This window comes from Hibiscus syriacus, unplaced genomic scaffold, assembly GCF_006381635.1.
Source record: "Hibiscus syriacus cultivar Baekdansim isolate YM2019G1 unplaced genomic scaffold, ASM638163v2 tig00111238_pilon, whole genome shotgun sequence".
In the NCBI taxonomy this organism is placed as follows: Eukaryota; Viridiplantae; Streptophyta; class Magnoliopsida; order Malvales; family Malvaceae; genus Hibiscus; species Hibiscus syriacus.
Genome location: NW_024063030.1, coordinates 523,363 through 546,969, shown reverse-complemented (window position 1 = coordinate 546,969; position 23,607 = coordinate 523,363). Strand labels below are relative to the sequence as shown.

The window sequence follows — 23,607 nt, the reverse complement described above, 5'->3', positions numbered from 1 at the left end:
CGGCTTTTTAGGCAGAGAGGCCAGACAACCTATTCCTCGGGAGCTAATAATATTGGTAGAGGACCTGAATGCATGGAATCTGTTTCCGTGGGGTTCGTATATATGGAAAGCTACATGGACTAAGTTGTCTACTGCCTTTGATGACCGCAAAAGTTTGTGTGGCGATGGGTCGAAATACACTTTGTCAGGCTTTGTTTGGGCCTTTAAGGTAAGAATTTCTATATAATGTTTCTAAAATTATAATTAATTATTTAGCAATTACTAATTTTGTTATTATATTGTTTGTAGATTTGGATATTCGAGGCTTTCCCCAGCATGCGTACATATGCAATAAAAACGTCAAATGATATTCCCAGGGCTATTTCCTGGAAGAGGAAAAATCTGTTGGATTGGGAAGACTTAATACCATATGCGACAATAAATAATGTAAGTTAACACAAATACTTTCATAATATATAAACAAGTTATTAATAGTAGACGTTTAACTTTGTTTGAGTTTTTATATTGTTAGGAGGCCAACATTCCATTACAAAGACTGACACCCACGGAGGAAGAGCTTGCCACTGATTGGTGGCAAGCTAGTCAGAGTTTTTTTGATGGCACGGATGATGAGCAGCATCCACTTCCTCCAATTCGAGAGCCATCACCTCACCCAGAGCCATCACCCGATCGACCCGACTATACACCTCTAGAACGAGAGCCATCACCTATCCCGTCACATCATCGAGCCTCTTCTCCACCATCACCTCATGATAGGCGACCGGTAAAGAGGCCACGACATTTATCTCCTTGTTCTCCACCTCCACGGGATGAGTTACATGATGAGGTCAATGCCTTGCGTGAGGAGATCGGTACTCTACGCGATAACGATGGTGCATGGCGTGTGGAGGTGTCAACTTTACGTGGTGAGGTTGCCGCTCTACGTGAGATGATAGTATCGTTGCAGAATGAGGTTCATACTCTACACAACGAGGTAAGTTTAAGATTTTCCATATTTAACTTAATGATAAATTTACTCGTAATTTCACTTAGATTAGCCATTTCACTTAGATTGCTTAGTAAATTTATTCGGTTGCTGCCAATTCTGCTAAACTGTGTATTCTTTAACACTGTGAAATAGTATTTGTCTTTGTTTTGTCTTTTGGTTGAAAGTAAATTTGTTCGGTTGCTGCCAATTCTGCTAAACTGTGTATTCTTTAACACTGTGAAATAGTATTTGTCTTTGTTTTGTCTTTTGGTTGAAAGTAAATTTGTTCGGTTGCTGCCAATTCTGCTAAACTGTGTATTCTTTAACACTGTGAAATAGTATTTGTCTTTGTTTTGTCTTTTGGTTGAAAGTAAATTTGTTCGGTTGCTGCCAATTCTGCTAAACTAATACCCTGAAGTCAGTATTTGTCTTTGTTTTTTCTATTGGTTGAAGTAATGCAATCCATTCAAGTTTCAATTTGCAGAAGAAGAAATAGTTTACTTTCGCAACACGAAACTTAAAATCGCAACGAGAGAATCGCAACGCGAAATGAAAATCGCAACGACAGAATCGCAACGCGAAACCAAAATCGCAACGACAAAATCGCATTGCGATTTTCATTTCGCGTTGCGATTCTCTCGTTGCGATTTTCATTTCGCATTGCGATTTTGTCGTTGCGATTTTCATTTCGCGTTGCGATTTTGGTTTCGCGTTGCGATTTTGGTTTCTCGTTGCGATTCTCATTTCGCGTTGCGATTTTAAGTTTCGTGTTGCGAAAGTAAACTATTTCTTCTTCTGCAAATTGAAACTTGAATGGATTGCATTACTTCAACCAATAGACAAAACAAAGACAAATACTAACTTCAGGGTATTAGTTTGAAACATATTTTTCTTTGTTATCTGATGCATTTTGTGAACTATGATAGAATAATGACTTGGGTGAATACAATGCAAGTTTGAAACATATTTGTCTTTGTTTTCACTGTTTAAATATCATGTCTGTTTATTTACTGATTTTTGTATTTAATTATTTAGCGGCCCGATAGAGTGGATGCTTTATGTCGGGTTATGCTTGCACGACGGAGTTCACGCATCAGACAGCGTGCACGTGCTATTAAGTCTCCGTACACCCCAATAGTGCGAAGACACCGCAAGAAGAAGCTCGACTCGCCTGTCATCCCTCAAGAAAAATAAAAATATATGATATACAATTATGCCGACGTCTTTTAACGCCGTTCACTTGAAGAATGCACGAGATGAATCATTTGATTTGGGCAATGGACAAGCTAAACTTTATCCTGCATGGTGGGAGGTCGATAAGGTTAGTATTTATTTTAGATTGAGTTTAAAGGTTTTATGAAATAAGTGCGCAAATGAATGAATTATTACTTATGATTGCAGGTGTTTATCCCTGTTTTGGAACGTAAACATTGGATTCTCGTCGAGCTTCAGCTCACATCCCTTAAGACAATAGTGTATGACAGCATGATAAATTACATATCATTGGCTGATTTAAGAGATATTATTATGGGATGGAGCTCTCATTTGGCTAAATTCTTGGATGCGATCAATTATTGGACTCGTTCTGGAAACAAGAAGCCAAAGAAGCTCAATATTACAGTTATTAGAGACGAGACCGCGCCACAACAAACGGAAGGAGCCAGAGGAGATTGTGGTCCTCTCGTATGCTTGGCGTTGGAGCGTTTGACGACGGGAAGCACCAAGTATCTACCTCCCACCGATAGAGATAGAGCTACAGTAGGCTTGTGGTTTCGGCATTATATGGCTAAATCGATATATACGAGACGCTGCCTACCTGCATCCGCGTTTTAAAAATGTCCATAAACAATTGGTAAGTTTATAGACTTTTGGTTTGAAAATGTTTGGTTAAGTACCTAGAATTCAATAATTTGCTGTTTGTAGGTTTTAGATGTGTAGAAAGTGTTGTTTGAGCAAATGTTTGGTTTCTGCAGGTTAATCTCAGAAGTGAACTGCGTGAAAATGATCTATGGCTGCAAAAGTTGATTCAATAGTTTAATTGATTGTTTTTTGATTGTTTAATTGATTTGTAAAAGTTGATTCAATAGTAGATGATTGGAAATAAGAATTATTGCTTATTTTTTGATTGTTTAATTGATTTGTAAAAGATGATTTGTAAAAGTTGATTTGTGTAATTGATGCGAACATAATTCTTATTTGTGCTTGTTTAATTGATTGAAATGTAATGGTTGATTTTGTTGATTTCAATATGCATTATGTTGAAGGCAAAAATGACTATCGCAATGCGAAATGAAAATCGCAATGCGAAATGAAAATCGCAACGAGAGAATCGCAATGCGAAATGAAAATCGCAATGCGGAAATGAAAATCGCAACGAGAGAATCGCAATGCGAAATGAAAATCGCATTGCGATTCTCTCGTTGCGATTTTCATTTCGCATTGCGATTTTCATTTCCGCATTGCGATTCTCTCGTTGCGATTTTCATTTCGCATTGCGATTTTCATTTCGCATTGCGATTTTCATTTCGCATTGCGATTTTCATTTCGCATTGCGATTTTCATTTCCGCATTGCGATTTTCATGTTGGGATTTTCATTTCGCATTGCGATTCTCTCGTTGCGATTGTAATTTCCGTGTTGCGATAGTCAAATGCATGCCTAATAAGTGATAACAACTGAATAACAAGAGTTGGTTAAGTCAAAATGGTTGGCCTGAGTCATTAATTCAACTGAAAATGTTAAAAGTTCACACATAAAATCCACATAATACAACGTTTGCATTTAAAAATCACCTAAGTTAACAGTCCCAAAAGGTGAAGCCAATTGTGATTGGGATTTTAAAGATGATTGCCTTTTGCTTGACACCATATGAGCTTTGGATTTTGATGAGGATCCATATTTTGGTAGAGGAAAAGATGATTTTGATGGCACTGGTGATCCACATGTCAACCTTGTATGACCACTTTCCTTGCACCGACTACATGTCGATCTCTTCTTCTCTTCACCCTTAGACGGTATACGATCGTGACTTTTTGGTCGGCCAGGTAGCCTTCTGTCCATGGCTGGTGGCAAAACTGTTTGTAAGTCATCTGGTATGTCCCACTCAGAAAGATGTGGAATAGGGTAGACAATCTCGGCATAAGTCTGTCGATAAACTTCTGTAGTGTAGCAATCCATAGCGTATGCGCTTGAATCATCTTGGTTTAAATGAAGAGCAACTTTTATAACATGGCCACACGGATAACCAGATGTTTGCCATTTCATATAACTACACGTCTTTGCATTTAGATCGACTAGCCCATTTAAGTTATTATCCAGTACTTGAAACAAAGTGTTTGAACATGGTTCAACTCTCCATGACGTTGACTTCACAACACGTTTCGTTATCTTTTTTTCAGTCCATGGTGTAACACGATGTTCCAATGTTCCTGTAAATTTAAATAAACAATACTTAGTAAAATATATAAATATGATAAGTTACGAATTCTAAGAAATAATACCTGCATGGTTTCTTTTCTTATAGTACCACTGTTGAATAGAGGCTCGAAAAAACTCCATTAACATAGTAATGGGTAATTTCCGGGAATGACGACTTAGAGCGTTGATTGATTCTGCACTATTAGACGTCATGAAACCATATCTTGCTCCAAGTTGATGTACTCTTGACCATCTTTCAAACCCGACATCTTCTAGTGTTTGAGCACACTGAGGCAAAACACATCTTAAACAATTTATATGCTTATTGAAATCCACTTCCCGATAAGCTTTTACAGCCTTCCAGTATGTCCATTTGTGCTTTTTTATACCAGCAGACCTTGATTTTAGATTTCTATACAAATGAACACCACAAAGTCCATGAAAAGCATCTGGGAAACACCTTCTAACAGCGTTGTCAATTGAGTTTGCCCTATCGGATATGATTGTCAGATTGCTAATAGGACCTATGCAATCCCTAAGATGCCCCATAAACCATGTCCATGAATCAGAGGTTTCAGATTTGCCAACCCCGTAAGCTATTGGCAATATCCCATTGTTAGCATCCATGGCTACTGCTAATAAGTTTACTCCAAGGTATCGACCTTTCAAATGTGCTCCGTCAACTATAATAATTGGGCGCATGCAAGTAATAAACGAACGAATCTACAAAATAATATACACAAGAAATATAATCATTTAAATGTGAAATGCATGTAACTAACAAAAATGAGTCAACAAAATTATATTGATTTACTAACCGTAGCACCAATGGCGATAAACAGCAACTCAAAGTGTCCATCTCTATCTGTTTTGATATGAGTTACCGACCCAGGATTTTTCAGCTTTAAATTGTGACAATAAGCCGGCAGTTGGGCAAACGATGCTTCTGGCGACCCCCTCAACAATTCCAAGGCATAACATTTGGCTCTCCAAGCTTGAGAATATGATATACTAATCTTGAACCGAGCATTCATGTCAGTCATAATTTCATGTCCCCGATATACCATGCCATTCAAAAACATTAACTCAGCCAGAAAACCACCCAACACCTTTTTGTTTGCCTGTCTATGTTGAGGAAAAACTTGGGTTCTTGAACATGTATGTTTATCAATAAAAGTCCTAACTTGAAACATTTCGCAATCTTTTATTCTCTTTGCAATCATACGCCACGTACAGTTTTTGTCAATCATACACCTTGTTTCGAAACGATCTTTGCTTGATTTGTTAACTTTTAGTTGATAGCCATCTTCCACACATTTCGTATACAAAGCTATCTTCAAGTCTTCCTTTGTATCAAAACAATCATCTTTCTTGATACGAATAACTTTTGTGTAACAATCAACTGCTTTCTTTACCAACTCTTCTTCCGGTATCTGAAGTAATTCTGGCATATTCCAGTTATACGCCCGTGGCATTTTCTTTTCTTCGGGGACTTTTTCTTCTTCTTTTTCTTCTTCAGGATTATATGAATTACAGAATGGATGTTCAACATGTTCATTCACAGTCGTAACTTCCTCCTCATTATCATCAACAATACATTCTTCGGCAACGGCTGTTTCATCATCAAAATTCGGGTATTGACCAATATCAAAATCATTACACGCAGGGTCTGTTTCTTCTTCTGAAACATCATCAAAATCCGTGTATTGACCAATATCAAAGTCCGGATATTGACCAAGACCAAATTTCGAATACTGACTAGTACTCACAATTTTTTCTGTTGGCTCATCATCGTCTAACTGGTCAATACGAAAACCGGAATTTGGTGCTGAAAGTTGATTGGGATTTGGATTAGAGAAAGGTTGTGGGTTTTGAGAAAAACTTAGTTGATTACTACCCGCTACTGACCCAACAATACTACTTCTAGGTTCAACAACATACAATGTAACATCATCTTGTGAAACACTAATGTAAGCAATGAATCGTTCAACATCTTCATTGTCGGTTAACAAATAAACTTTACCATTTCTCTGATAAGATAGCCTAAATCCACTTAGGGGCTCTAAATTCAATTTATTTGAAACACGTAGCATTAGAGTTTCATAAGTTAACTTTTGTAAAGACAATTTTAGTTGAAGATTCATAGGTAAAGGCATATATTGTAAAACACCATGAACATTATCCCATGACCCTCCAAAACACAAATCTATCCAAACATGATCAACATTAGATGATTTCATGGTTGTAAATTAATTTACTAAACAGACGAGCTGCGAAACTAAAACCTGTTGCCGGATTGGGAAGGATGTCGTTGGATATAGGAACGGATGTCGCCGAAGAGAGTGATAGATGGAGATGGAATGAGTTGCGATTTAGGGATTTAGTTTATGATTTGCTGCTGTTGCGTAGTTATATACCCAAAATTTCAGTGTTGTGATTTACAGATTCTCGTTGCGATTTACGGATTATCGTTGCGATTTACAGATTCTCGTTGCGATTTACGGATTATCGTTGCGATTTACGGATACGCGTTGCGATATACGGATACGCATTGCGATTTACGGATACGCGTTGCTATTTACGGATACACGTTGCGGTTTACGGATACGCGTTGCGATTTATGTGTTCGCGTTGCGATTTTCATATTCGCGTTGCGATTCTTGAAAATCGCAATGCGAATTTGTACTATCGCATTGCGATTTTCAAGAATCGCGTTGCGATTTTGGAAACTGATTTGCGATTCTGGGGATCGCGTTGCGATTTTTATTTCGCGTTGCGATTTTGTTGGTCATTTTGGCAAATCCAAAAAAAGTTGGTTAAAATCGTATATTATAAGGCATTTTTGGTCACTGAGGCGATGAAAGTTGATGATACATGTGATATGAGAGGTGTTTGTATATGGAAGTCCCCAAGAAAGAGGGAAAAACGGTTTTCCAAGACAAGGGTGAGGCTGAGAAAAGGTAAGGAAGGAGCACAAGAATGTCTAAAAAAACATGTTTTGGAAGGCATCCCCCAATAACTGTTTCAGGAATCAGGAAAATTATTAGACAGGCTGAGTCCTGAAACCTCGCCCCATTAGTCCCTCCATTTTCTACACCAAACCTATTCTTTCACCATCTTCGTCTTCCTCCATTAAGAAATTTAACATCAAAAATCCCCTTCTCCCACTGCTTAAGGCTCTTTCCCCATCCCCCCTCAACTTCATCTCCTCTTTATCTCTCTTCCACGATGGGGAATTTATGCGCTAGTGGCGACCCCGCCGAGAAGACCGCCGATCAGGGGGAATCCGCTCCTGACAATGGCAACAATGATCCCAACAGTTCCGCCGATGAGAATGGTTCCGCTCCAACTAAGACTTCTTCCATTAATGATTCCAACAAGCCTTCTTTGAAACAGAACCCCATCGGTAAGGTCCTGGGCCGGCCTATGGAAGACATTAAACAAACCTACAACATTGGCAAAGAATTGGGTAGGGGACAGTTTGGGGTAACGTATCTGTGTACACATAAGGTAAGTGGTGAACAATTCGCCTGCAAAACGATCGCCAAGAGAAAGCTTGCTAGCAAGGAGGATATTGAGGATGTTAGAAGGGAGGTTCAGATTATGCACCATTTGACGGGACAATCTAACATCGTGGAGCTCAAGGGAGCTTATGAGGATAAGCATTCGGTTCATTTGGTCTTGGAACTATGTGCTGGAGGAGAACTGTTCGATAGGATCATCGCTAAGGGCCATTACACCGAGCGTGCCGCCGCTTCTTTGCTTCGGACCGTCGTTCAGATTGTGCACACTTGCCATTCTATGGGGGTCATCCACAGGGATCTCAAGCCTGAGAATTTCTTGCTCTTGAACAAGGAAGAAGATTCCCCCCTCAAGGCCACGGATTTTGGTCTCTCAGTCTTTTACAAGTCGGGTTGAGTTATTTTTACCCACCCTAATCTGGTTTCCTTTGTTTTGATTCCTTGGTGATTTCCTCAGTTTCATTATATTTCGATATCCCGGCTTGTTGAAACAGGTGAAGAATTCAAAGAAATTGTTGGTAGTGCATATTATATTGCACCTGAAGTCTTGAAGAGGAAATATGGACCAGAAGCAGATATATGGAGTATTGGAGTTATGTTGTATATTTTTCTATCTGGTGTTCCTCCCTTCTGGGCTGGTAAGTAAGTATTCATTCTCATTTCCTGGTATTTCACCACAAGCTTGAAGCTCATAAGATAATTCTGTTGATATATAGAATCCGAAAACGGGATATTCAATTCGATATTACGATGCCACATCGATTTCACGAGCGATCCATGGCCTGCAATTTCACCTCAAGCGAAGGAGCTTGTGAAGAAGATGCTCAACATGGATCCCAAGCAGAGGTTAACAGCAGTGCAGGTTCTAAGTGAGTATGGCTCAATCTTCTTGTGCTTTAAATTTAGTACTTGTAATAGTAAGGTTAATATGGCCATGGCCATTAACAGGTCATCCATGGATCAAAGAGGATGGAGAAGCACCTGATACACCTTTGGACAATACAGTGATTTCTAGGCTCAAACAGTTTAAAGCAATGAACAACTTCAAGAAAGTTGCTTTGCGGGTACCATTAATTAAATCCCATATTTAATCATCTCAATGATTAGACTTTCCAAGAAACTTTCATTATAAATTTTCCTGGAAAAAAAATCTGGTGCAGGTCATTGCAGGGTGTTTATCAGAGGAAGAAATCATGGGGTTGAAGGAGATGTTCAAGGGCATGGATACCGACAACAACGGGACCATAACACTCGAAGAGTTGAAACAAGGCCTTTCTAAACAAGGAACAAAACTCACTGAATATGAAGTTCAACAACTAATGGAGGCCGTAAGTCATTTCCAAAACACCAATTTCATCTTTCCTTTAAAGTAATGCATGAGATAAATACATGGTTTTTCTTTGAAAAACATATAGGCTGATGCAGATGGGAATGGAACCATAGACTACGAGGAGTTCATCACGGCGACGGTGCACATGAATCGAATGGACCGGGAAGACCATCTGTACCATGCCTTCCAACACTTTGATAAAGACAATAGCGGGTAATGAGCACAAAATCTAGTTTCTGAATCTTATAAATCCGTTTCCCTAATATAAAATCTTACGTTCGTCCTTGGTTTTAGATACATCACGACTGAAGAACTAGAGCAAGCTCTACGTGAACATGGAATGCATGACGCAAACCTAAAGGAAACCCTGTCTGAAGTTGACGCTGACAATGTAAGTAACATACATTCATTCTATTTTTAAAGTAAATCCAAAGCATAGAATTACATGGTTTTGTCGTATTTTTACAGGATGGAAGGATCAATTATGACGAGTTCGTGATCATGATGAGAAAAGAAAACCCTGAAGTGCAAAAACGACGTGAGTTGCAAGTTGATATTGAGATCGAAGAATGAAGATAAAATTGAATGTGGATTCTTGCGATTTCTGGATCAATATCAAAAGAAAGATTGGGAGAGGATATTTAGGACACGATTAAAGTTTTCTTTTTATTTTAATTTTTTGAGTTTGACGGAGATTTAAGAATTTCTAAAATTTGATGGATTTTGTTGTTGTTGTTATAAAGTAGTATGCTAATACGAAAACAATTAATTTTATGAGGTGTTACGTTTTATTGTAACCGCAAGAATCAATCTAATTAAATTCGAATTTGATAATAAACTTTTATATAATCGTGTTTATTATTTCTCTTGTGATCATTATTAATAATTTAAAGATTGTGTTTGTTTTATAACTTAAATATCTTACAATTATATTTGAACTCACTCAACTTATCTTTTTTAATTTTAATTTTATAAGAATAAAAACTCTCGAACAGAAACGACGAAATAAATATAAAAGATGTTAGGAAAAATATGATATTATTGGAGGAAATTCTAGACCAATGCTTTAATTAGATTTATAAGATTTACTTATGAATAAAATGTCATTAACCATTAAATTAAATATTTTTCTTTTATTAATACACAAATGAAAGTAAAGGACGGATCTTTTATCAATTATCATTCAATAAAGATCATATTAAATTAGCCCAAGGTAAATCTCTAGTTATTCAGGATTTGAAGATTATATATTTAATGAAATTTAAAGAAAGCTTGATTGGCAAATAATTTTTAATGAAGTATATTCTTTGGAAACTTATATTAAAAATTTAGGGTACAAAACTATATAAATTCATTGATATAAAATTAAATTATTAATAAAAATTATAAAAAAAACATCTAAATTATATGAAAATTTAAAAATTTTAAGAATTACATTTACACCACCCGTTTCATCCCCTATTCACTAGAATTCAAAGAGAAAATATCAATTATTTTGTTTTGTTACCCAAAGTTACATACATTTGATTAAATAAAATGAATATAAATTCTAATAATTGAAATAATTTCCTCCCTAAAATCTTACGTTACTTAGATCTAATATTATCAAATCTATCTCAAAATTCTAGATTTTAAAATCACCGTAAAGTAGAATTCCAAAAGAAAACCAGAATATTTTTATCGTCTGCCTGAGGTGAACGATTACAAGAGAGCTAATCTATGTACAGTTTGCTAAAGGAAGTAAAAAGGTATTTATTCGATATTTACTTTCACGATAATCTAATTTAATCTAAGATAGGATGAATAAGTTATTAAGAATATATAAATAAAAAAAATAAAGAGAATAGCCAGGTCAAGCGACAAACAAAATTTCGTAACCATTAAATAATAACAATAATAATAGTAGTCGGATCCTATGGTCTCTTCTAGTCCTCATCGACGTTCCACCATGTAATGTGGATGCGCAAATCCTCACTGGTTTCTTCATTTTGCACAAGTCATAGGGCTTTCTGCATCTTTTGCCCAAAGACAGTCTTTTCCTAAGCTGAAATGTCGACACTAGAAGAAGATAATCTAACCAGTTCCCATCAAATGTTATATTCTTCCGTCGGGTAATAGCTATTTCGCTTACACCAACATAAATACTGGAGGGTCGGTGCGTCTTCTCGCATAACCCAAGAATGATCTGCTACATCATTCAAAGTCATCCTCTGTTTTGGGTCTGAAAAAAATGTTTACATTTCCAGAATACCACATAACCATGTTAGAAATACATGGTGGGGGCAATTGATGAACATTAGTGTTGGGTATAAATAAAGGACCCCGAGCTCAGAGAGAACGATTTTACTAACCTTTGCAAAGAAGGCCTTCGAGTAAGTTCCTCAACTCCGGGTTCATGTCATTTGGCAGAATTAGAGGGTTATTAACAATCTGCAGAAAGAAAATAAGTGCCGTGTTGTTGTTGGGTGTGGGGGGGGAGAGGGAAAAGAAAAGAGAAACTGGAGACAGATTGAGCAAATTCCATACCTTGTCATATGTATCTTGTAGCGTTTCACCGAGAAACGGATACCGTCCAAGTACCATGCAGTACAAAGTAACTCCTAGAGCCCACGTGTCTGCAGCTTTTCCATTGTATGTTAAACCTGTTGATCAATTTCAAACACGGTACAGCCAAACGCATATTATGTTCTCAAATTTATTTCTCCAAAACTAGAGCATAGTCTCAGCTAACAGAGCGAACCCTGACCTAGACAGCACTCAGGTGCAGTGAAAACAGGAGTCCCGGGAGATCGGCGAAGCTCATCATTATCATCCTGAAAATAAAATATTGTAAAACTTACTTTCCAACCAAATAACATCTAACAAGGATAAATTCTGTTAAACACCGCGAAATTACATAGACCTCACAATTACACAACACAAACATGAGACAGGAAGAATAACTAAAACACCGTGAAAACATAACACGACACAAAAAGTAGCACAAACACTAAAGGAATACACGAACAAGCTAAAATCCATTCAACATAGCCTTAAACACGATTATAACATGAACAGTACAGAAAAACAAAGCAAAAAACATACAAATAGCATAAGTACACGAACGTTCCAAAACCCATACAACATAAACCTTGAACACAATTATGACATGAAAAGTATAGAAAAATGACAAAGTTACACTAAATGTCAGGTCTAATATTATATTAGAAATGATACAGTAAAAAAGCAAAAGATAAAAAGAGGCTCAACCAGAGAGAGAGAGAGAGAGTCCGTTAAGAGGAAGTTTATGAGTGTAGAATCATTACCTCAAACACCTGGCTGACACTAAAATCTCCTATCTTCACAATACCCGTGCCAGTAATCAACAAATTATCAGGTTTTATATCGCCATGCACAATATTCTGTTTTAAAAAGAAAAGATCCTGTTAAGCACAACAATTAACAGATGTTTTTTGTCTAGTGCAGCAAACAAGAGAATGGATATAAAAAGAAAATTAAATGGGAGCATGCGAAAACTTTCCATGCTATTAGTATTAAGAGAAAGAAGCGAAATTCTAGGAAAGAAAATTGCACGGCACACAGAAAATTAGAAGATTTCAAGATGAATAAATTTCAACAATGAAATATCAAAAGACAGAACATCAGACATGCAGGGACATAGTGCAGTATACATCATAGATATCACAGTCCACAACTAGCTAACTCTCTTCTTCAGGATGTTACTTTAATCTGACAACCTTAACTCTTTAAGTATTGTGTTTGTGTTTAGACAAATATGAACAAACAAGGAAAAACAGCAAACAAGGGGGGGAAATCTCTGGCCACATTCAGAAAAAAACTTCATCATATTTATCTAAAACAGGAACATATAGCACACAAAACACACGACCCTAATAGAGGACTGGAAAAAATGTAAATAATGCACAAAAATTGGGTTTTAAATCATACATGAGCATGGAGGTACATAAGCCCGGATACTATATCTCGCACATATTTCCTAGCAGTCACTTCTCCAATGCCTCCTCGAGGACCAGAATCCTCGCAAACCCATTTGCCTTCAACATATTCAAGAACTAAACAAAAAGAAAGGCCGGCCCAATCAGTCTTTTAACCACATCACTTCATAGAGAAAAAGAATAAAAAAAGGAAACATATATACCCATGTAGAATTGATCCATTGCTGGGTCATCAATCACCTCAATGAGATTAACTATATTGGGATGTTCCAAAATTTTCATGATTAGAACCTGAAGGGAAATGGATGAGATAAATATGGTCAAATAAAAAAAAGTACTTCACATGACAACAGTAGATTACTAAGGTAGCTCTGTCCACAAACTATCAACCCAATACCTCACGAAGAACATCAGTCATTGCAGTCTCTGATGGACCAACCCGCAACTTTAATAAATGAGACTTATGAAAAGCCTGTAATTCAATGTAAAAATAATTCTTTATTGAAAGGGAACTTAATTTCGCATAAATTGTACTAGATCCACAAAACACAACCAAATTTAACCTATAAGAACATAATGGAATAAATATTTCTTGAATTTTAAAAACTATGCTGTCAAACAAATAAATGCTACTGAATTGCCTGAAAGCATTTGTTCTCAATTGTTCCACTGAAACAAGCTACTAACCTTAATAGCATAGTATTTCCCGTCTACATTGTTTCGATAAAGAACCTACCACAAAAGAAAACAAAATAGTTCACATTTGAATCTTTTATGAAAATTACGTAAAAAAAAGGAATTTCCAACAATATCCTTACCACTTTCCCATAGCTGCCAGAACCAATCTTACATTCCCGTACATACTCATTAATCATCTTATTCCCATTTTCATCCTGAAAAAATGAATCAGGATCTCATTCCTTCATAAGCATAAGAGACAGAAACAAAGAAATGAAGATTACTGATATAATCACAGAATAAAGAAACAGGAAAGATATTTCACATGCTGGAAACACATCCACAAGAAAACAATATTAGCATACACAATAGCATTTAGTGACTATGAGGTGAAATAATTCATTTCAATGCTTGCCTCAGATCGTATAATCATGTTGGTTTCCTTGACAGGATACTGCCTGCAAGCTAATCCATTGTTAAGTTTGAACCTTAAAATCTCTTCAGAACGCTTGCCACGGCCTAGAGGCTCAGCCTCGTATCCAACAGCAGTGCTGGTAACATCACCATTACATGAGCAATCATCATCTTCTATTTCTTCATCTAACAAAATTTCCTGGGACAGTTGAAAATTTGACCTGCAATTGGGCCTAGCGGATTGTTTGGGCTTCGTTGTGAAGCCGAAGCAACCAAAGCACCCCATTGCTCTAGCAAATGAAAAGCTGTTACTAAGCATTAGAACACCTGAAACCTTGAAAGTTGTAAGTTACAAATGAAGAATGATTCTTGAACCTGGAAAGATAACATAACCTAAGATCAATAGACCGCCTATCAAGAAATTGCCAATAGAAGTTTCAGGCTAATATAAAAAATTGACTCAAACAAACATACACACTACATTAAGAAGAAAAAAAGTATAAAATAAAACGTAATAAAAAGGGAAAATGAGATTGAAAAAGAATACCTGATTTAAAAAATAAAGAGGAAGGAAGGAGGGCTTGAAGCCCTAATCAGCTTTACTGTTCCAAAGGATGCCATTCAGCTAAATGAAAGGAACAACTTTCAACATCAAAGCCACAACGATCGATACCCAACATTGCTAATCGCTAAACCTCCAGTTTTTAACATTGACCTTTTTCTCCCAATATTTCCCCCCAAATATCTAACAAAAAGCATAATTTTGAATTTGATTTAATCCGTAAAAAATAGACGAAGCAGGGGAAAAAGAAATTACAAATTTCAAAGCTGAATAGAAGATTTGATTAACGAGGAATTTGAATCTTGGATCCCAGGTACGATTTCGGTCTCTGCTTTGCCAAATCTAAACACGAATCGGAGAAATCGAAACTTCGAATTCCTAACGATTTCTTCGCCTTGCCTTTGCTTTAGGGTAGGGATGCCAACGGTTCGGATTCGGGCCGGGATTAGTCCTCCTCTCCGTCTCCGTTTAAAAAATCTGTACACGTCTCCACTTAAAAAATTATAGGAATTTAAATGGTATCCCATCGGGTAATCGAAAAAAACTACAATAAAATAGATATCCCGATTTAGCATAAACGGTTATTTAAACGGGTAATTTTTATTGTGTGGATAATTGCAGTGAAAATTATCCGTTTAAATAACCATTTACCTTAAATGGTTATTTTTCACCACGGCGATCTCGTTACCGTTTAAATTTCACACGATGACATTAGTTATTTAAAAAATAATGTCATTATTGGATCTAAACTTACTTAAAATGTCAAATACCACCAAATGCATCCAAAATATTAAAACAAAACAATTCAAATAGACAAATATAATGACAACGACTAATAATATAATGTTTTAACTTTCATAAACGAAATCATTCTTTCAAAGTTCCAACTTTCAAGTCACGTCAACGATATCACTACCGTCATCAAACAGTTGTGGTCTACGATTGCTACAATTACACCAAAAAAATTATAAGCCACCAAAATTTATATAAAAAAATTAATAATATCACGTATAACTTGTATATCAATTTAGTACCTCGTCACCATCATCATGATCATATTCGATGCTTTTACAAGATCGGCCTCTTGTGAACAAGATCGGCCGACGAAATGAAGTCATCGGCAACGGAGTAGGGAAGGTGAAGATCGGCGGAGCAAGACTTGAGAGCAGTCACATGGAAAGTGACGGGTATGTCAAGATGTGTTATCCTAAATCCTAATCTCCTTTATATATATTTTTTTAATTTAAATTAAATTTATTAATATTATATATATGTATAATAATTATTTTTAATATTTATTGGGCCGGATATTCGGGTAATCGAGACGGAGATTACCAAATTCGTCACCGTTTAAAAAATTCAATTTTTCCCGTCCCCATTTATTATCCCAAACCCGACCCGTTTAATTTAATTTTCGATTTTTAAGGTTTATTTTTTTTACCATCCTACTTTTGGGGTTGAATTCAAGAAGTGGGAAAGCCGACGTGTATCGACAGAAAAAATAAAAGAAAAACAGCAACAACAGAAGCGATTTTTTTTGTACGTTTTGAAAAATGTGGTTGTTTTATATTTTCAAGTTTTTTTCATTAGGTATAAATATTAATTAAATAAAAAATTGAAAACTTTTGTTTTGTTTGTTTACCCGATCAGCTCGAGTTTTTTTTAAAAATTTAAGTTTGGTATGAATTTTTTAAAAGGTGATGTTTGAGTCGTGTCGGCTCTGATTTTTTAAATGTGATGTTCAGATCGGGTCGGATTCGAGCTTATGGTGAAAAATATCCGATCTGACCTGACCTAAAAAAATATAATTTTATCTTATATATTTAAGAATAATTACAATAATACCCTCTATATATTATTTTTCAATTAAATCATCATTTTTATTAAATCCAAATAATATTTTTATTATTATTTCAATTCGGGTCGGATCGAGTTCGGATTTTATCTCAAAAAATTAGATCGGTTTCAATTCTGATGGAAGGTATATATTTTTCCAGTCGAATGAATGATGTAAAATTTTTAAGTCAGGTCGGGTTGACTGAAACCCGACCCATGCCCATCTCTAGTAACACCATCCGTTTGGGACTAATTATGTCCGACCGAATTACGGTTTAAAAATCATTTTTTAAATGAAATACGAAAATTTACGTATAATCACCGTTGAATACCCTTAAATCATTAACAGTAACAAATCCTAGGCTACAACCACATCACGTGCCAGACAATCAGAGTCAGCGTCCCTTTGTACAAAATGTAACTTCAATAGATCTTGGATCCAATCAATTAATACCTACTCATGATTTTGATAAATTCTGAATCTCACAATTTAGATTTTACAACACGACAATAAGATTCAACTATAATAATTGCTTTGAATCAAATTCATTTTAATCATGAGCTTGAAAATTCCATCATTTAACTTGAATAAAATATAGCTTTAAGTATATTTTAATTCGTTTTTGAAAAATTATGTATATTTCTAACATTATTTCATAAACAAACATATTTTGGTCCTTAATTGTTGAAAGGAAACCTTTTAGGTAAAATACCCTAATGTTTGAGATTGTGATAATATATTAGAGTAAACTATATGTTTAATATTTTAATTATCACTTTTATTTTATTTTGATCATCCAATTATTTTTCTAAATGCATACCTAACTTTATATATTGATTTTATTTTAATCACTCACAGTTAAAAAATTGACACAACCACTAACGTAATGATAACTTAGCATTACCTTATGGTGACATGTCAACATCATCGTTATTTTTTAACGATTGGTAATCAAAATGAAATTAAAAGTAAATGTTATATATAATTAAAAAAAATCAAGTGACCAAAATAAAAAAAATAATTGATATACCAAACATGTAGTTTAGAAAATATATTATTATTGTTGTCGTCTTGGGAATAGACCGTCAGTCAGTTTATCATTGTTTTTGTACTACAAAAATAGTAGATAATAAATAAAGGCATCCCCAACCTATGCCCATTTTTTCAATTTAATGGCTAACATTTATTTTGTTTCAATTTGACGTCTAACGTTTCATTTCGTTACTCAAAATGAGTTAAGTCGTGACAGACCGTTCATTTTTTCTGTTAATTGACACATGTCACAATCTGATAATTTTAAAAAATTTATATAAATTAAAAAAAATAAAAGTATATATATTAAAAAACACATAAATTTTGAAATAACCCCAAAACTTTAAAAGCCTTCATTTCAACCCCTAAACCTACGCCGACCACCACCCTTTGTCGTGACGGAGTTTCACCTCACCTACCCCCGACGACCACAACCCCTATAAAATAGTGACTGATCGACGGCGAATCGACATTTTATACTATGCGAACCCTAGGATGAAAATCGCAATCCCAACCGATTTCGGAGGCCAATCGATGACAATTACGGTGACTTATAACTAGAATGATGGCAAGGGCTAAGTCGGCGATGGTGGTCGTGGCCGAAAAGGGTGTCGGCGACAGGTTAGTGTTAGGATTTGGGGATTTTAGGGATCTTGAGGTTTTTTTGTAATTTAAAAGAAATAAGAGTTTTTTTATAAATATAATATTATTTTTAATATTATTTTTTTTAAAAAAATAAATTTTAAAATTATTAGATTGTGACATGTGTCACTTAACGGAGAAAACATGATCCGTCACAACTTGACCCATTTTGAGTAACGAAATAAAATATTAGACACCAAACTAAAATGAAATAAACGTTAGACACTAAACTAAAAAAAATCAGCATAAGTTAGACACGTTTTATATATTTAAGCCATAAATAAATGAAGGAAAACCTTCAAAATTTTTAATAATTTTGATGTGGGAGTGGGAAGTGGACTTAGGGATGGCAATGGGTCGGGTCGGGTCGGGTTTTTGGGCCACCCGATCCGACCCGAGAAGAAAGGATTTTTCACCCGTGACCCGACCCGACCCGACAAAATTAAGGTTTCACCCGACCCGACCCGACCCGAATATATGACTTAGAAACCCGACCCGACCCGACCCGAAATAATAATAAAAAAAATTTTATTCAATGAAAACAGTGACTTAATTGAAAAAAATTATATATGGAGGGACATTATTGTAATTATCCCTAAATATATATGATAAAATTATATATATTTTTCGGGTCGGGTCGGGTCGGATTTTTTCACCCTAAACCCGACCCGACCCGACCCGAACAGTACATTTAAAAAAACCCGACCCGACCCGACCCGAACCCGAATTTTTTTTAAAAAAATCCGACCTGATCGGGTTGGGTCGGGTCGGAACCCGTCGGATTCGGGTTGAGTTGCCATCCCTAAGTGGACTAGTGGTTTGGTGGCAAGTACGCAACGCTATAGCCTCCAGATCCTTTTCTTTTAACTTTTTTCGATTATGTTTTGATTGGTTAACATTTCCACTACTGAATAATTAAAATACTACCATAGAAAGAAAACCACAAAGAAAGCAAACAATTCAATTACTCGACGTTTCTGTTTCTCTCGTCGAGTGAAAGAATCGAGCATGGGCGTTGTCGGAGTATTGGCTTTACAAGGATCTTTCAACGAACACATAGCGGGCAATAATCTTTAAACCCTGATATTTCAGAATGCTTTATTGATGACTTTTCATGTTTGGCTGAAAACCTTAAATTATACTGTATCATTTACTTTTTGCAGCGCTGAGGAGGTTAGGAGTGAAAGGAGTGGAGATAAGGAAGCCAGAGCATCTTCAAAGTATCAGTTCTCTTATCATTCCTGGTGGAGAAAGCACCACCATGGCTAAACTTGCTGAGTTTCACAATCTTGTATATTCTCTCTTTAGTTTCTTATATGCTTATTTGTTTGTTTGTTTTCCCTCCATAATTCAGGTTCTAAAAAGAATGGAAGAAGATCGAGAACGCCGTTTTGGCTTGTTTTGTCGTTGCTTGTTTTTTTTCTAGTAGTTAAAGCAAAAAAAAAAAAAACACACACACACACACACAAATGCTAAGATTTGAGATCATTTTAGTTATGAGTAAATAATTAGAATGAAGTAGTAATTCAAACAAAGATAAGTGCAACTTTGGTGGTTTTTTATCATGTGTATTTGGATATGCTTTGGTACCTGCGATTGACTTTTTTGATCTATGCAAAAGGGTTGAATGAGTTTGTCATTGTTAGATCCTTTGAGGGATATATAGCTGAATACTTTGCTCATAAATGAAATAATTGCGAAACCTAACTCTGATTTAAGTTCTCATAGTGTTCAAATGAGTTATTTGCAAACAGTGGCTGACCAAATTTTCCTGTGTCATTGCCAGTTTAATCTCTTCAGTTGACAGCAACCGTCATTGTCTCCTTTGCAAATGTTTGGTTAATAATTTTCATTTCTGGTCAGTTTCCAGCACTGCGTGAGTTTGTGCAAATGGGGAAGCCAGTTTGGGGGACTTGTGCAGGTCTTATATTTTTGGCAAACAAAGCTGTTGGTATGTTCTGTTTGTGAACCGTATACAATTTGCACCAAGCAATTTTCCAAAAAGATAATTCAAAAGCTTTTGAATTTGAAATTGTGCAACCTTTTCAGGACAGAAAGAAGGAGGGCAAGAATTAGTAGGGGGTCTGGATTGCACCGTTCATAGAAATTACTTTGGGAGGCAGGTAGTTACATATGCCTTCTATGATGCTTGTAAACTGTATACCGTTGTATTGCACTGCTTAGTTGAACTAGCCTTTCTCCAGAAGTTGCATGGTTAATAGTTAACAAAGAGACATACATTTACAAAAATGGAAATCTAGAAAGATGCAAAATTTCCATGTTTTGTAACCGGCATTTTAATATGCAAATGTGTTCTTTATAGAAATACCACTCACAGAACATTGGTCCAAAACCTCAAATGATTGTTGGCTTAGTTAAATGATTACGGGCATGATGATGCAATAATGATGCTATGATGATGTTGTATGGATATACTGAAAATGTTTATGTCAAATGGGTAGGGGATGATTGGAGGAGTCTAAGAATATAATTTGCTTTCACTAATTTCACTAGAATATGGTAGTTGAATTCTATATTATAACAAAAGGCTTTGCATGATGATGTTGTTGTTATTACTTGAAGATATCAACTTTTTCACCATTCCCATTTATGCTGATAAATTTGCTTAAACAGATTTGTCAACTAAAAGAACTGAAACGTAGATGGTAAGAAAACAGTGACAAATCGGAATTCTGTTTTGTGAATAAATTGATATGGTTCTACCTAGCTTAACAATTTTGTTTTCATAAATCTAGGATGTAGAAACCTCTTTCACTTATTGAAATCAGTTTTACAGTGACAAAGAAGATTTCAACGTCCCCCATCCTTGCTTCACAATTTGTTTTAAGCTTCTAACATTGAACTAAATTGTTTCTTCTTCTTTTTTCCTTAACAAACCAAATTTTATTTAGATCCAGAGCTTTGAGGCAGAGCTTGTAGTGCCAGAACTTGCATCCAAAGAAGGTGGCCCTGAGACTTTTCGTGGTGTTTTCATCCGTGCTCCTGCCATCCTTGAAGTGGGGCCAGAGGTTGAAGTGCTTGCTGATTATCATATCCCATCAAATAAAGTGCTATACTCGAGTTCAGCCGTTGAAATTCATGAGGTATACCGGCACTCTTTCTATTGAACTCTTCATTGCTATAGTCAAACATAGAACAATAGAATTTTATACATTCCCTTAACTAAAGGAGTCTAGATTTGTTAATCATGCTTCCATATAAATGTCCAAGTAATTGATTGCACATCTATTTCGTTTATTTCTTTCATCTCTCTGTTTCCGGGTCTTTAACTTCACCTGTGTCAATTCTTGTCATCTAAAATTTTGGGTATTTCAGGAGTCTGCTGTGCCTGAAAAGAAAGTAATAGTTGCCGTGAAGCAAGGAAAATTGCTAGGAACTGCTTTCCACCCTGAGTTGACTGCAGACACCAGATGGTATGAAGATGTTAACCTTCAATTAAGTTCTTCAATTTTGCTTATGATCTCATCTGAGGATTTAAATGTTCCTCTTTTTGGTTTCTAAGTGAAAGTGGTAAATGGTTTGATTGTGCAGGCATAGTTACTTTCTAAAGATGGCAAGTGACATCGAAGGGGCAACCTCAAATGCCATAGTTGCAGCATCAAGTTCCGACCCACAAACAAAATACGATCTTCCTATATTCCGATAATCCCCCATGTCAAGGAGATTAATTCGGGTCTTTTTCGATTTCTTTCTCTTTTCCTTTCCTTCCCCATTTTGTTTTCTCCCCATCACTTATAGTGTCTCCATGTTTGTGGACGTTTCGTTAGAAGGCAAAGGCTATTTGACAAGTATCCTTTGCTCTTTTTAGGTGACATTTGCTCAAATAACAGACCTATTTACCTTTTGCTATTATATTGGTATACTTTTAATGAAATTGTACCTATGACAAGAAGGCATATACTCTGTTATAAGATACATATGCAGAAATGCCATTAAAGTTTACACCACACTAATGTTTATTTTTCCAGTGCTGGCAAGAACATATTTCCGGTATGTTTAACCCCTTTCCGAGAAGAATCCTTTTGTCGAAAAGCTTATTTGATTGAGCACATACTGGGGGGCAATGCTTTGCTCGCACCCAATAATGCATGCTTATTGACATATCTTCATGCACAAGAAACTTCTACTGCTAAGCTCTTCTTTACTCCCTTGCAAGGGTCACCAAACGTGCTAGTTGATACACCGATACTGCAACTTAACGATCCAACACAAGCCTGTAAAGTTTTAACAATTATTATGGTCGGAAATGGTTTGCCTGCAACAGTAAAAATTTCCATACATACGAATAGTGATCAAGATCGCACCTTGTGTACAATGGATCGTGATTTTGCACTGCTGCACCTGCCATTGCTAAAACTGCTGCAAGTGCCATGAGGAGTTCCATAGCTTGCAAATTTGATTGAAGAAATAACCTGGTATGGAGACAGGCAAGTGATGGATGGAATAGGGCTTGATGCCCTTCTTGTTTTTAAAACCAAACCCCTCATATCTATAGGTAATATGTGCGATTCAGATAACTTCCCGTCTGTCTCTTTGCAAAAGCAAGCTGTATCGATCCCCGCTAATTTCCTCGAACAACACTGTTCCTTTTATCACTACTCTTCCTTTTATCATTAAGATCACTTAATGGATTTATTAAAATTTCATATATGTGATAGAAAACAATAACATACATTATGTTTATATTTTATTCTGAAAATTTTCATTAAACCAAACTCTTGTTCAATGTATATATGGAAAGATGCTAAAATTGAATGAGATTACCCAATGGCCCAACTTACGAGCCACTATCCTTCCAAAACTTGTTTCTTAAGTTCCATACAAAGTTGAACCCAAATCGAAGAAAAACAATCATCAACATCTACTCCATTTCTCCTCTGTTTTCCCATTTATTCGATTCTTCCGAGTTGAAACTCATGATGAATTTTCACGTTGATAGCTAGAGCTGGATCCTAGTTGTGTTGAAAAAACTCCATGGTTGAACTGAACCCAACCCATTGGAGCAAACTTTGCAACCCCCCAAAGCAATAAAATAACCTGGTCAAGCTTGCTTCAACTTGTTTTGAATTTGTGTTCAGCTTGGCCGTTTGTTTGTCTATGCAAAGGACGGAGGCGACGCTTGGTGTGTTCACGAGCATCCTCATGCTGAATCAAAGTGAGCGATTGTGACAGAAACAAGAACCACACTCAAATACAGTGCCGCGTAACATTGCCGACTCAGCTTTACTACC

At 36.0% G+C, this 23,607-nt stretch overlaps 2 protein-coding genes, 1 long non-coding RNA gene and 1 pseudogene across 4 annotated transcripts; 2 read left to right on the top strand and 2 right to left on the bottom strand.

Annotated features, from left to right (window-relative positions):
- Window positions 1–2,821: 2,821 nt before the first annotated feature.
- Window positions 2,822–21,685, bottom strand: LOC120156997. The gene is made up of 3 exons (XR_005519103.1): window positions 21,529–21,685; window positions 9,404–9,406; window positions 2,822–2,832 (listed from the first exon to the last, which is right to left on the bottom strand). It is a non-coding gene; the product is annotated as an uncharacterized LOC120156997 (long non-coding RNA).
- On the top strand, window positions 7,541–9,862 carry LOC120156993 (annotated as a pseudogene).
- Window positions 11,104–15,003, bottom strand: LOC120156994 (serine/threonine-protein kinase GRIK2-like). 2 transcript variants are annotated; one of them, XM_039168258.1, is made up of 12 exons: window positions 14,830–15,003; window positions 14,284–14,657; window positions 14,009–14,083; window positions 13,878–13,922; window positions 13,588–13,662; window positions 13,394–13,481; window positions 13,183–13,307; window positions 12,540–12,635; window positions 11,981–12,047; window positions 11,761–11,876; window positions 11,586–11,664; window positions 11,104–11,455 (listed from the first exon to the last, which is right to left on the bottom strand). In XM_039168258.1, exons 2-12 carry the CDS (start codon window positions 14,599–14,601, stop codon window positions 11,322–11,324), a joined length of 1,218 nt encoding a protein of 405 aa, XP_039024189.1. In that variant the 5' UTR covers window positions 14,602–14,657; window positions 14,830–15,003; the 3' UTR covers window positions 11,104–11,321. The 2 variants fall into 2 exon arrangements, with proteins under 2 accessions (XP_039024189.1, XP_039024192.1); XM_039168261.1 differs by having other exon boundaries at window positions 14,284–14,572; window positions 14,830–15,002.
- Window positions 19,214–22,136, top strand: LOC120156995 (probable pyridoxal 5'-phosphate synthase subunit PDX2). Its single transcript, XM_039168262.1, has 7 exons — window positions 19,214–19,418; window positions 19,519–19,646; window positions 20,219–20,306; window positions 20,405–20,478; window positions 21,268–21,459; window positions 21,692–21,789; window positions 21,908–22,136. The coding sequence occupies exons 1-7, from the start codon at window positions 19,364–19,366 to the stop codon at window positions 22,020–22,022; spliced, it is 750 nt and encodes a 249-aa protein (XP_039024193.1). The 5' UTR covers window positions 19,214–19,363; the 3' UTR covers window positions 22,023–22,136.
- Window positions 22,137–23,607: the final 1,471 nt, after the last annotated feature.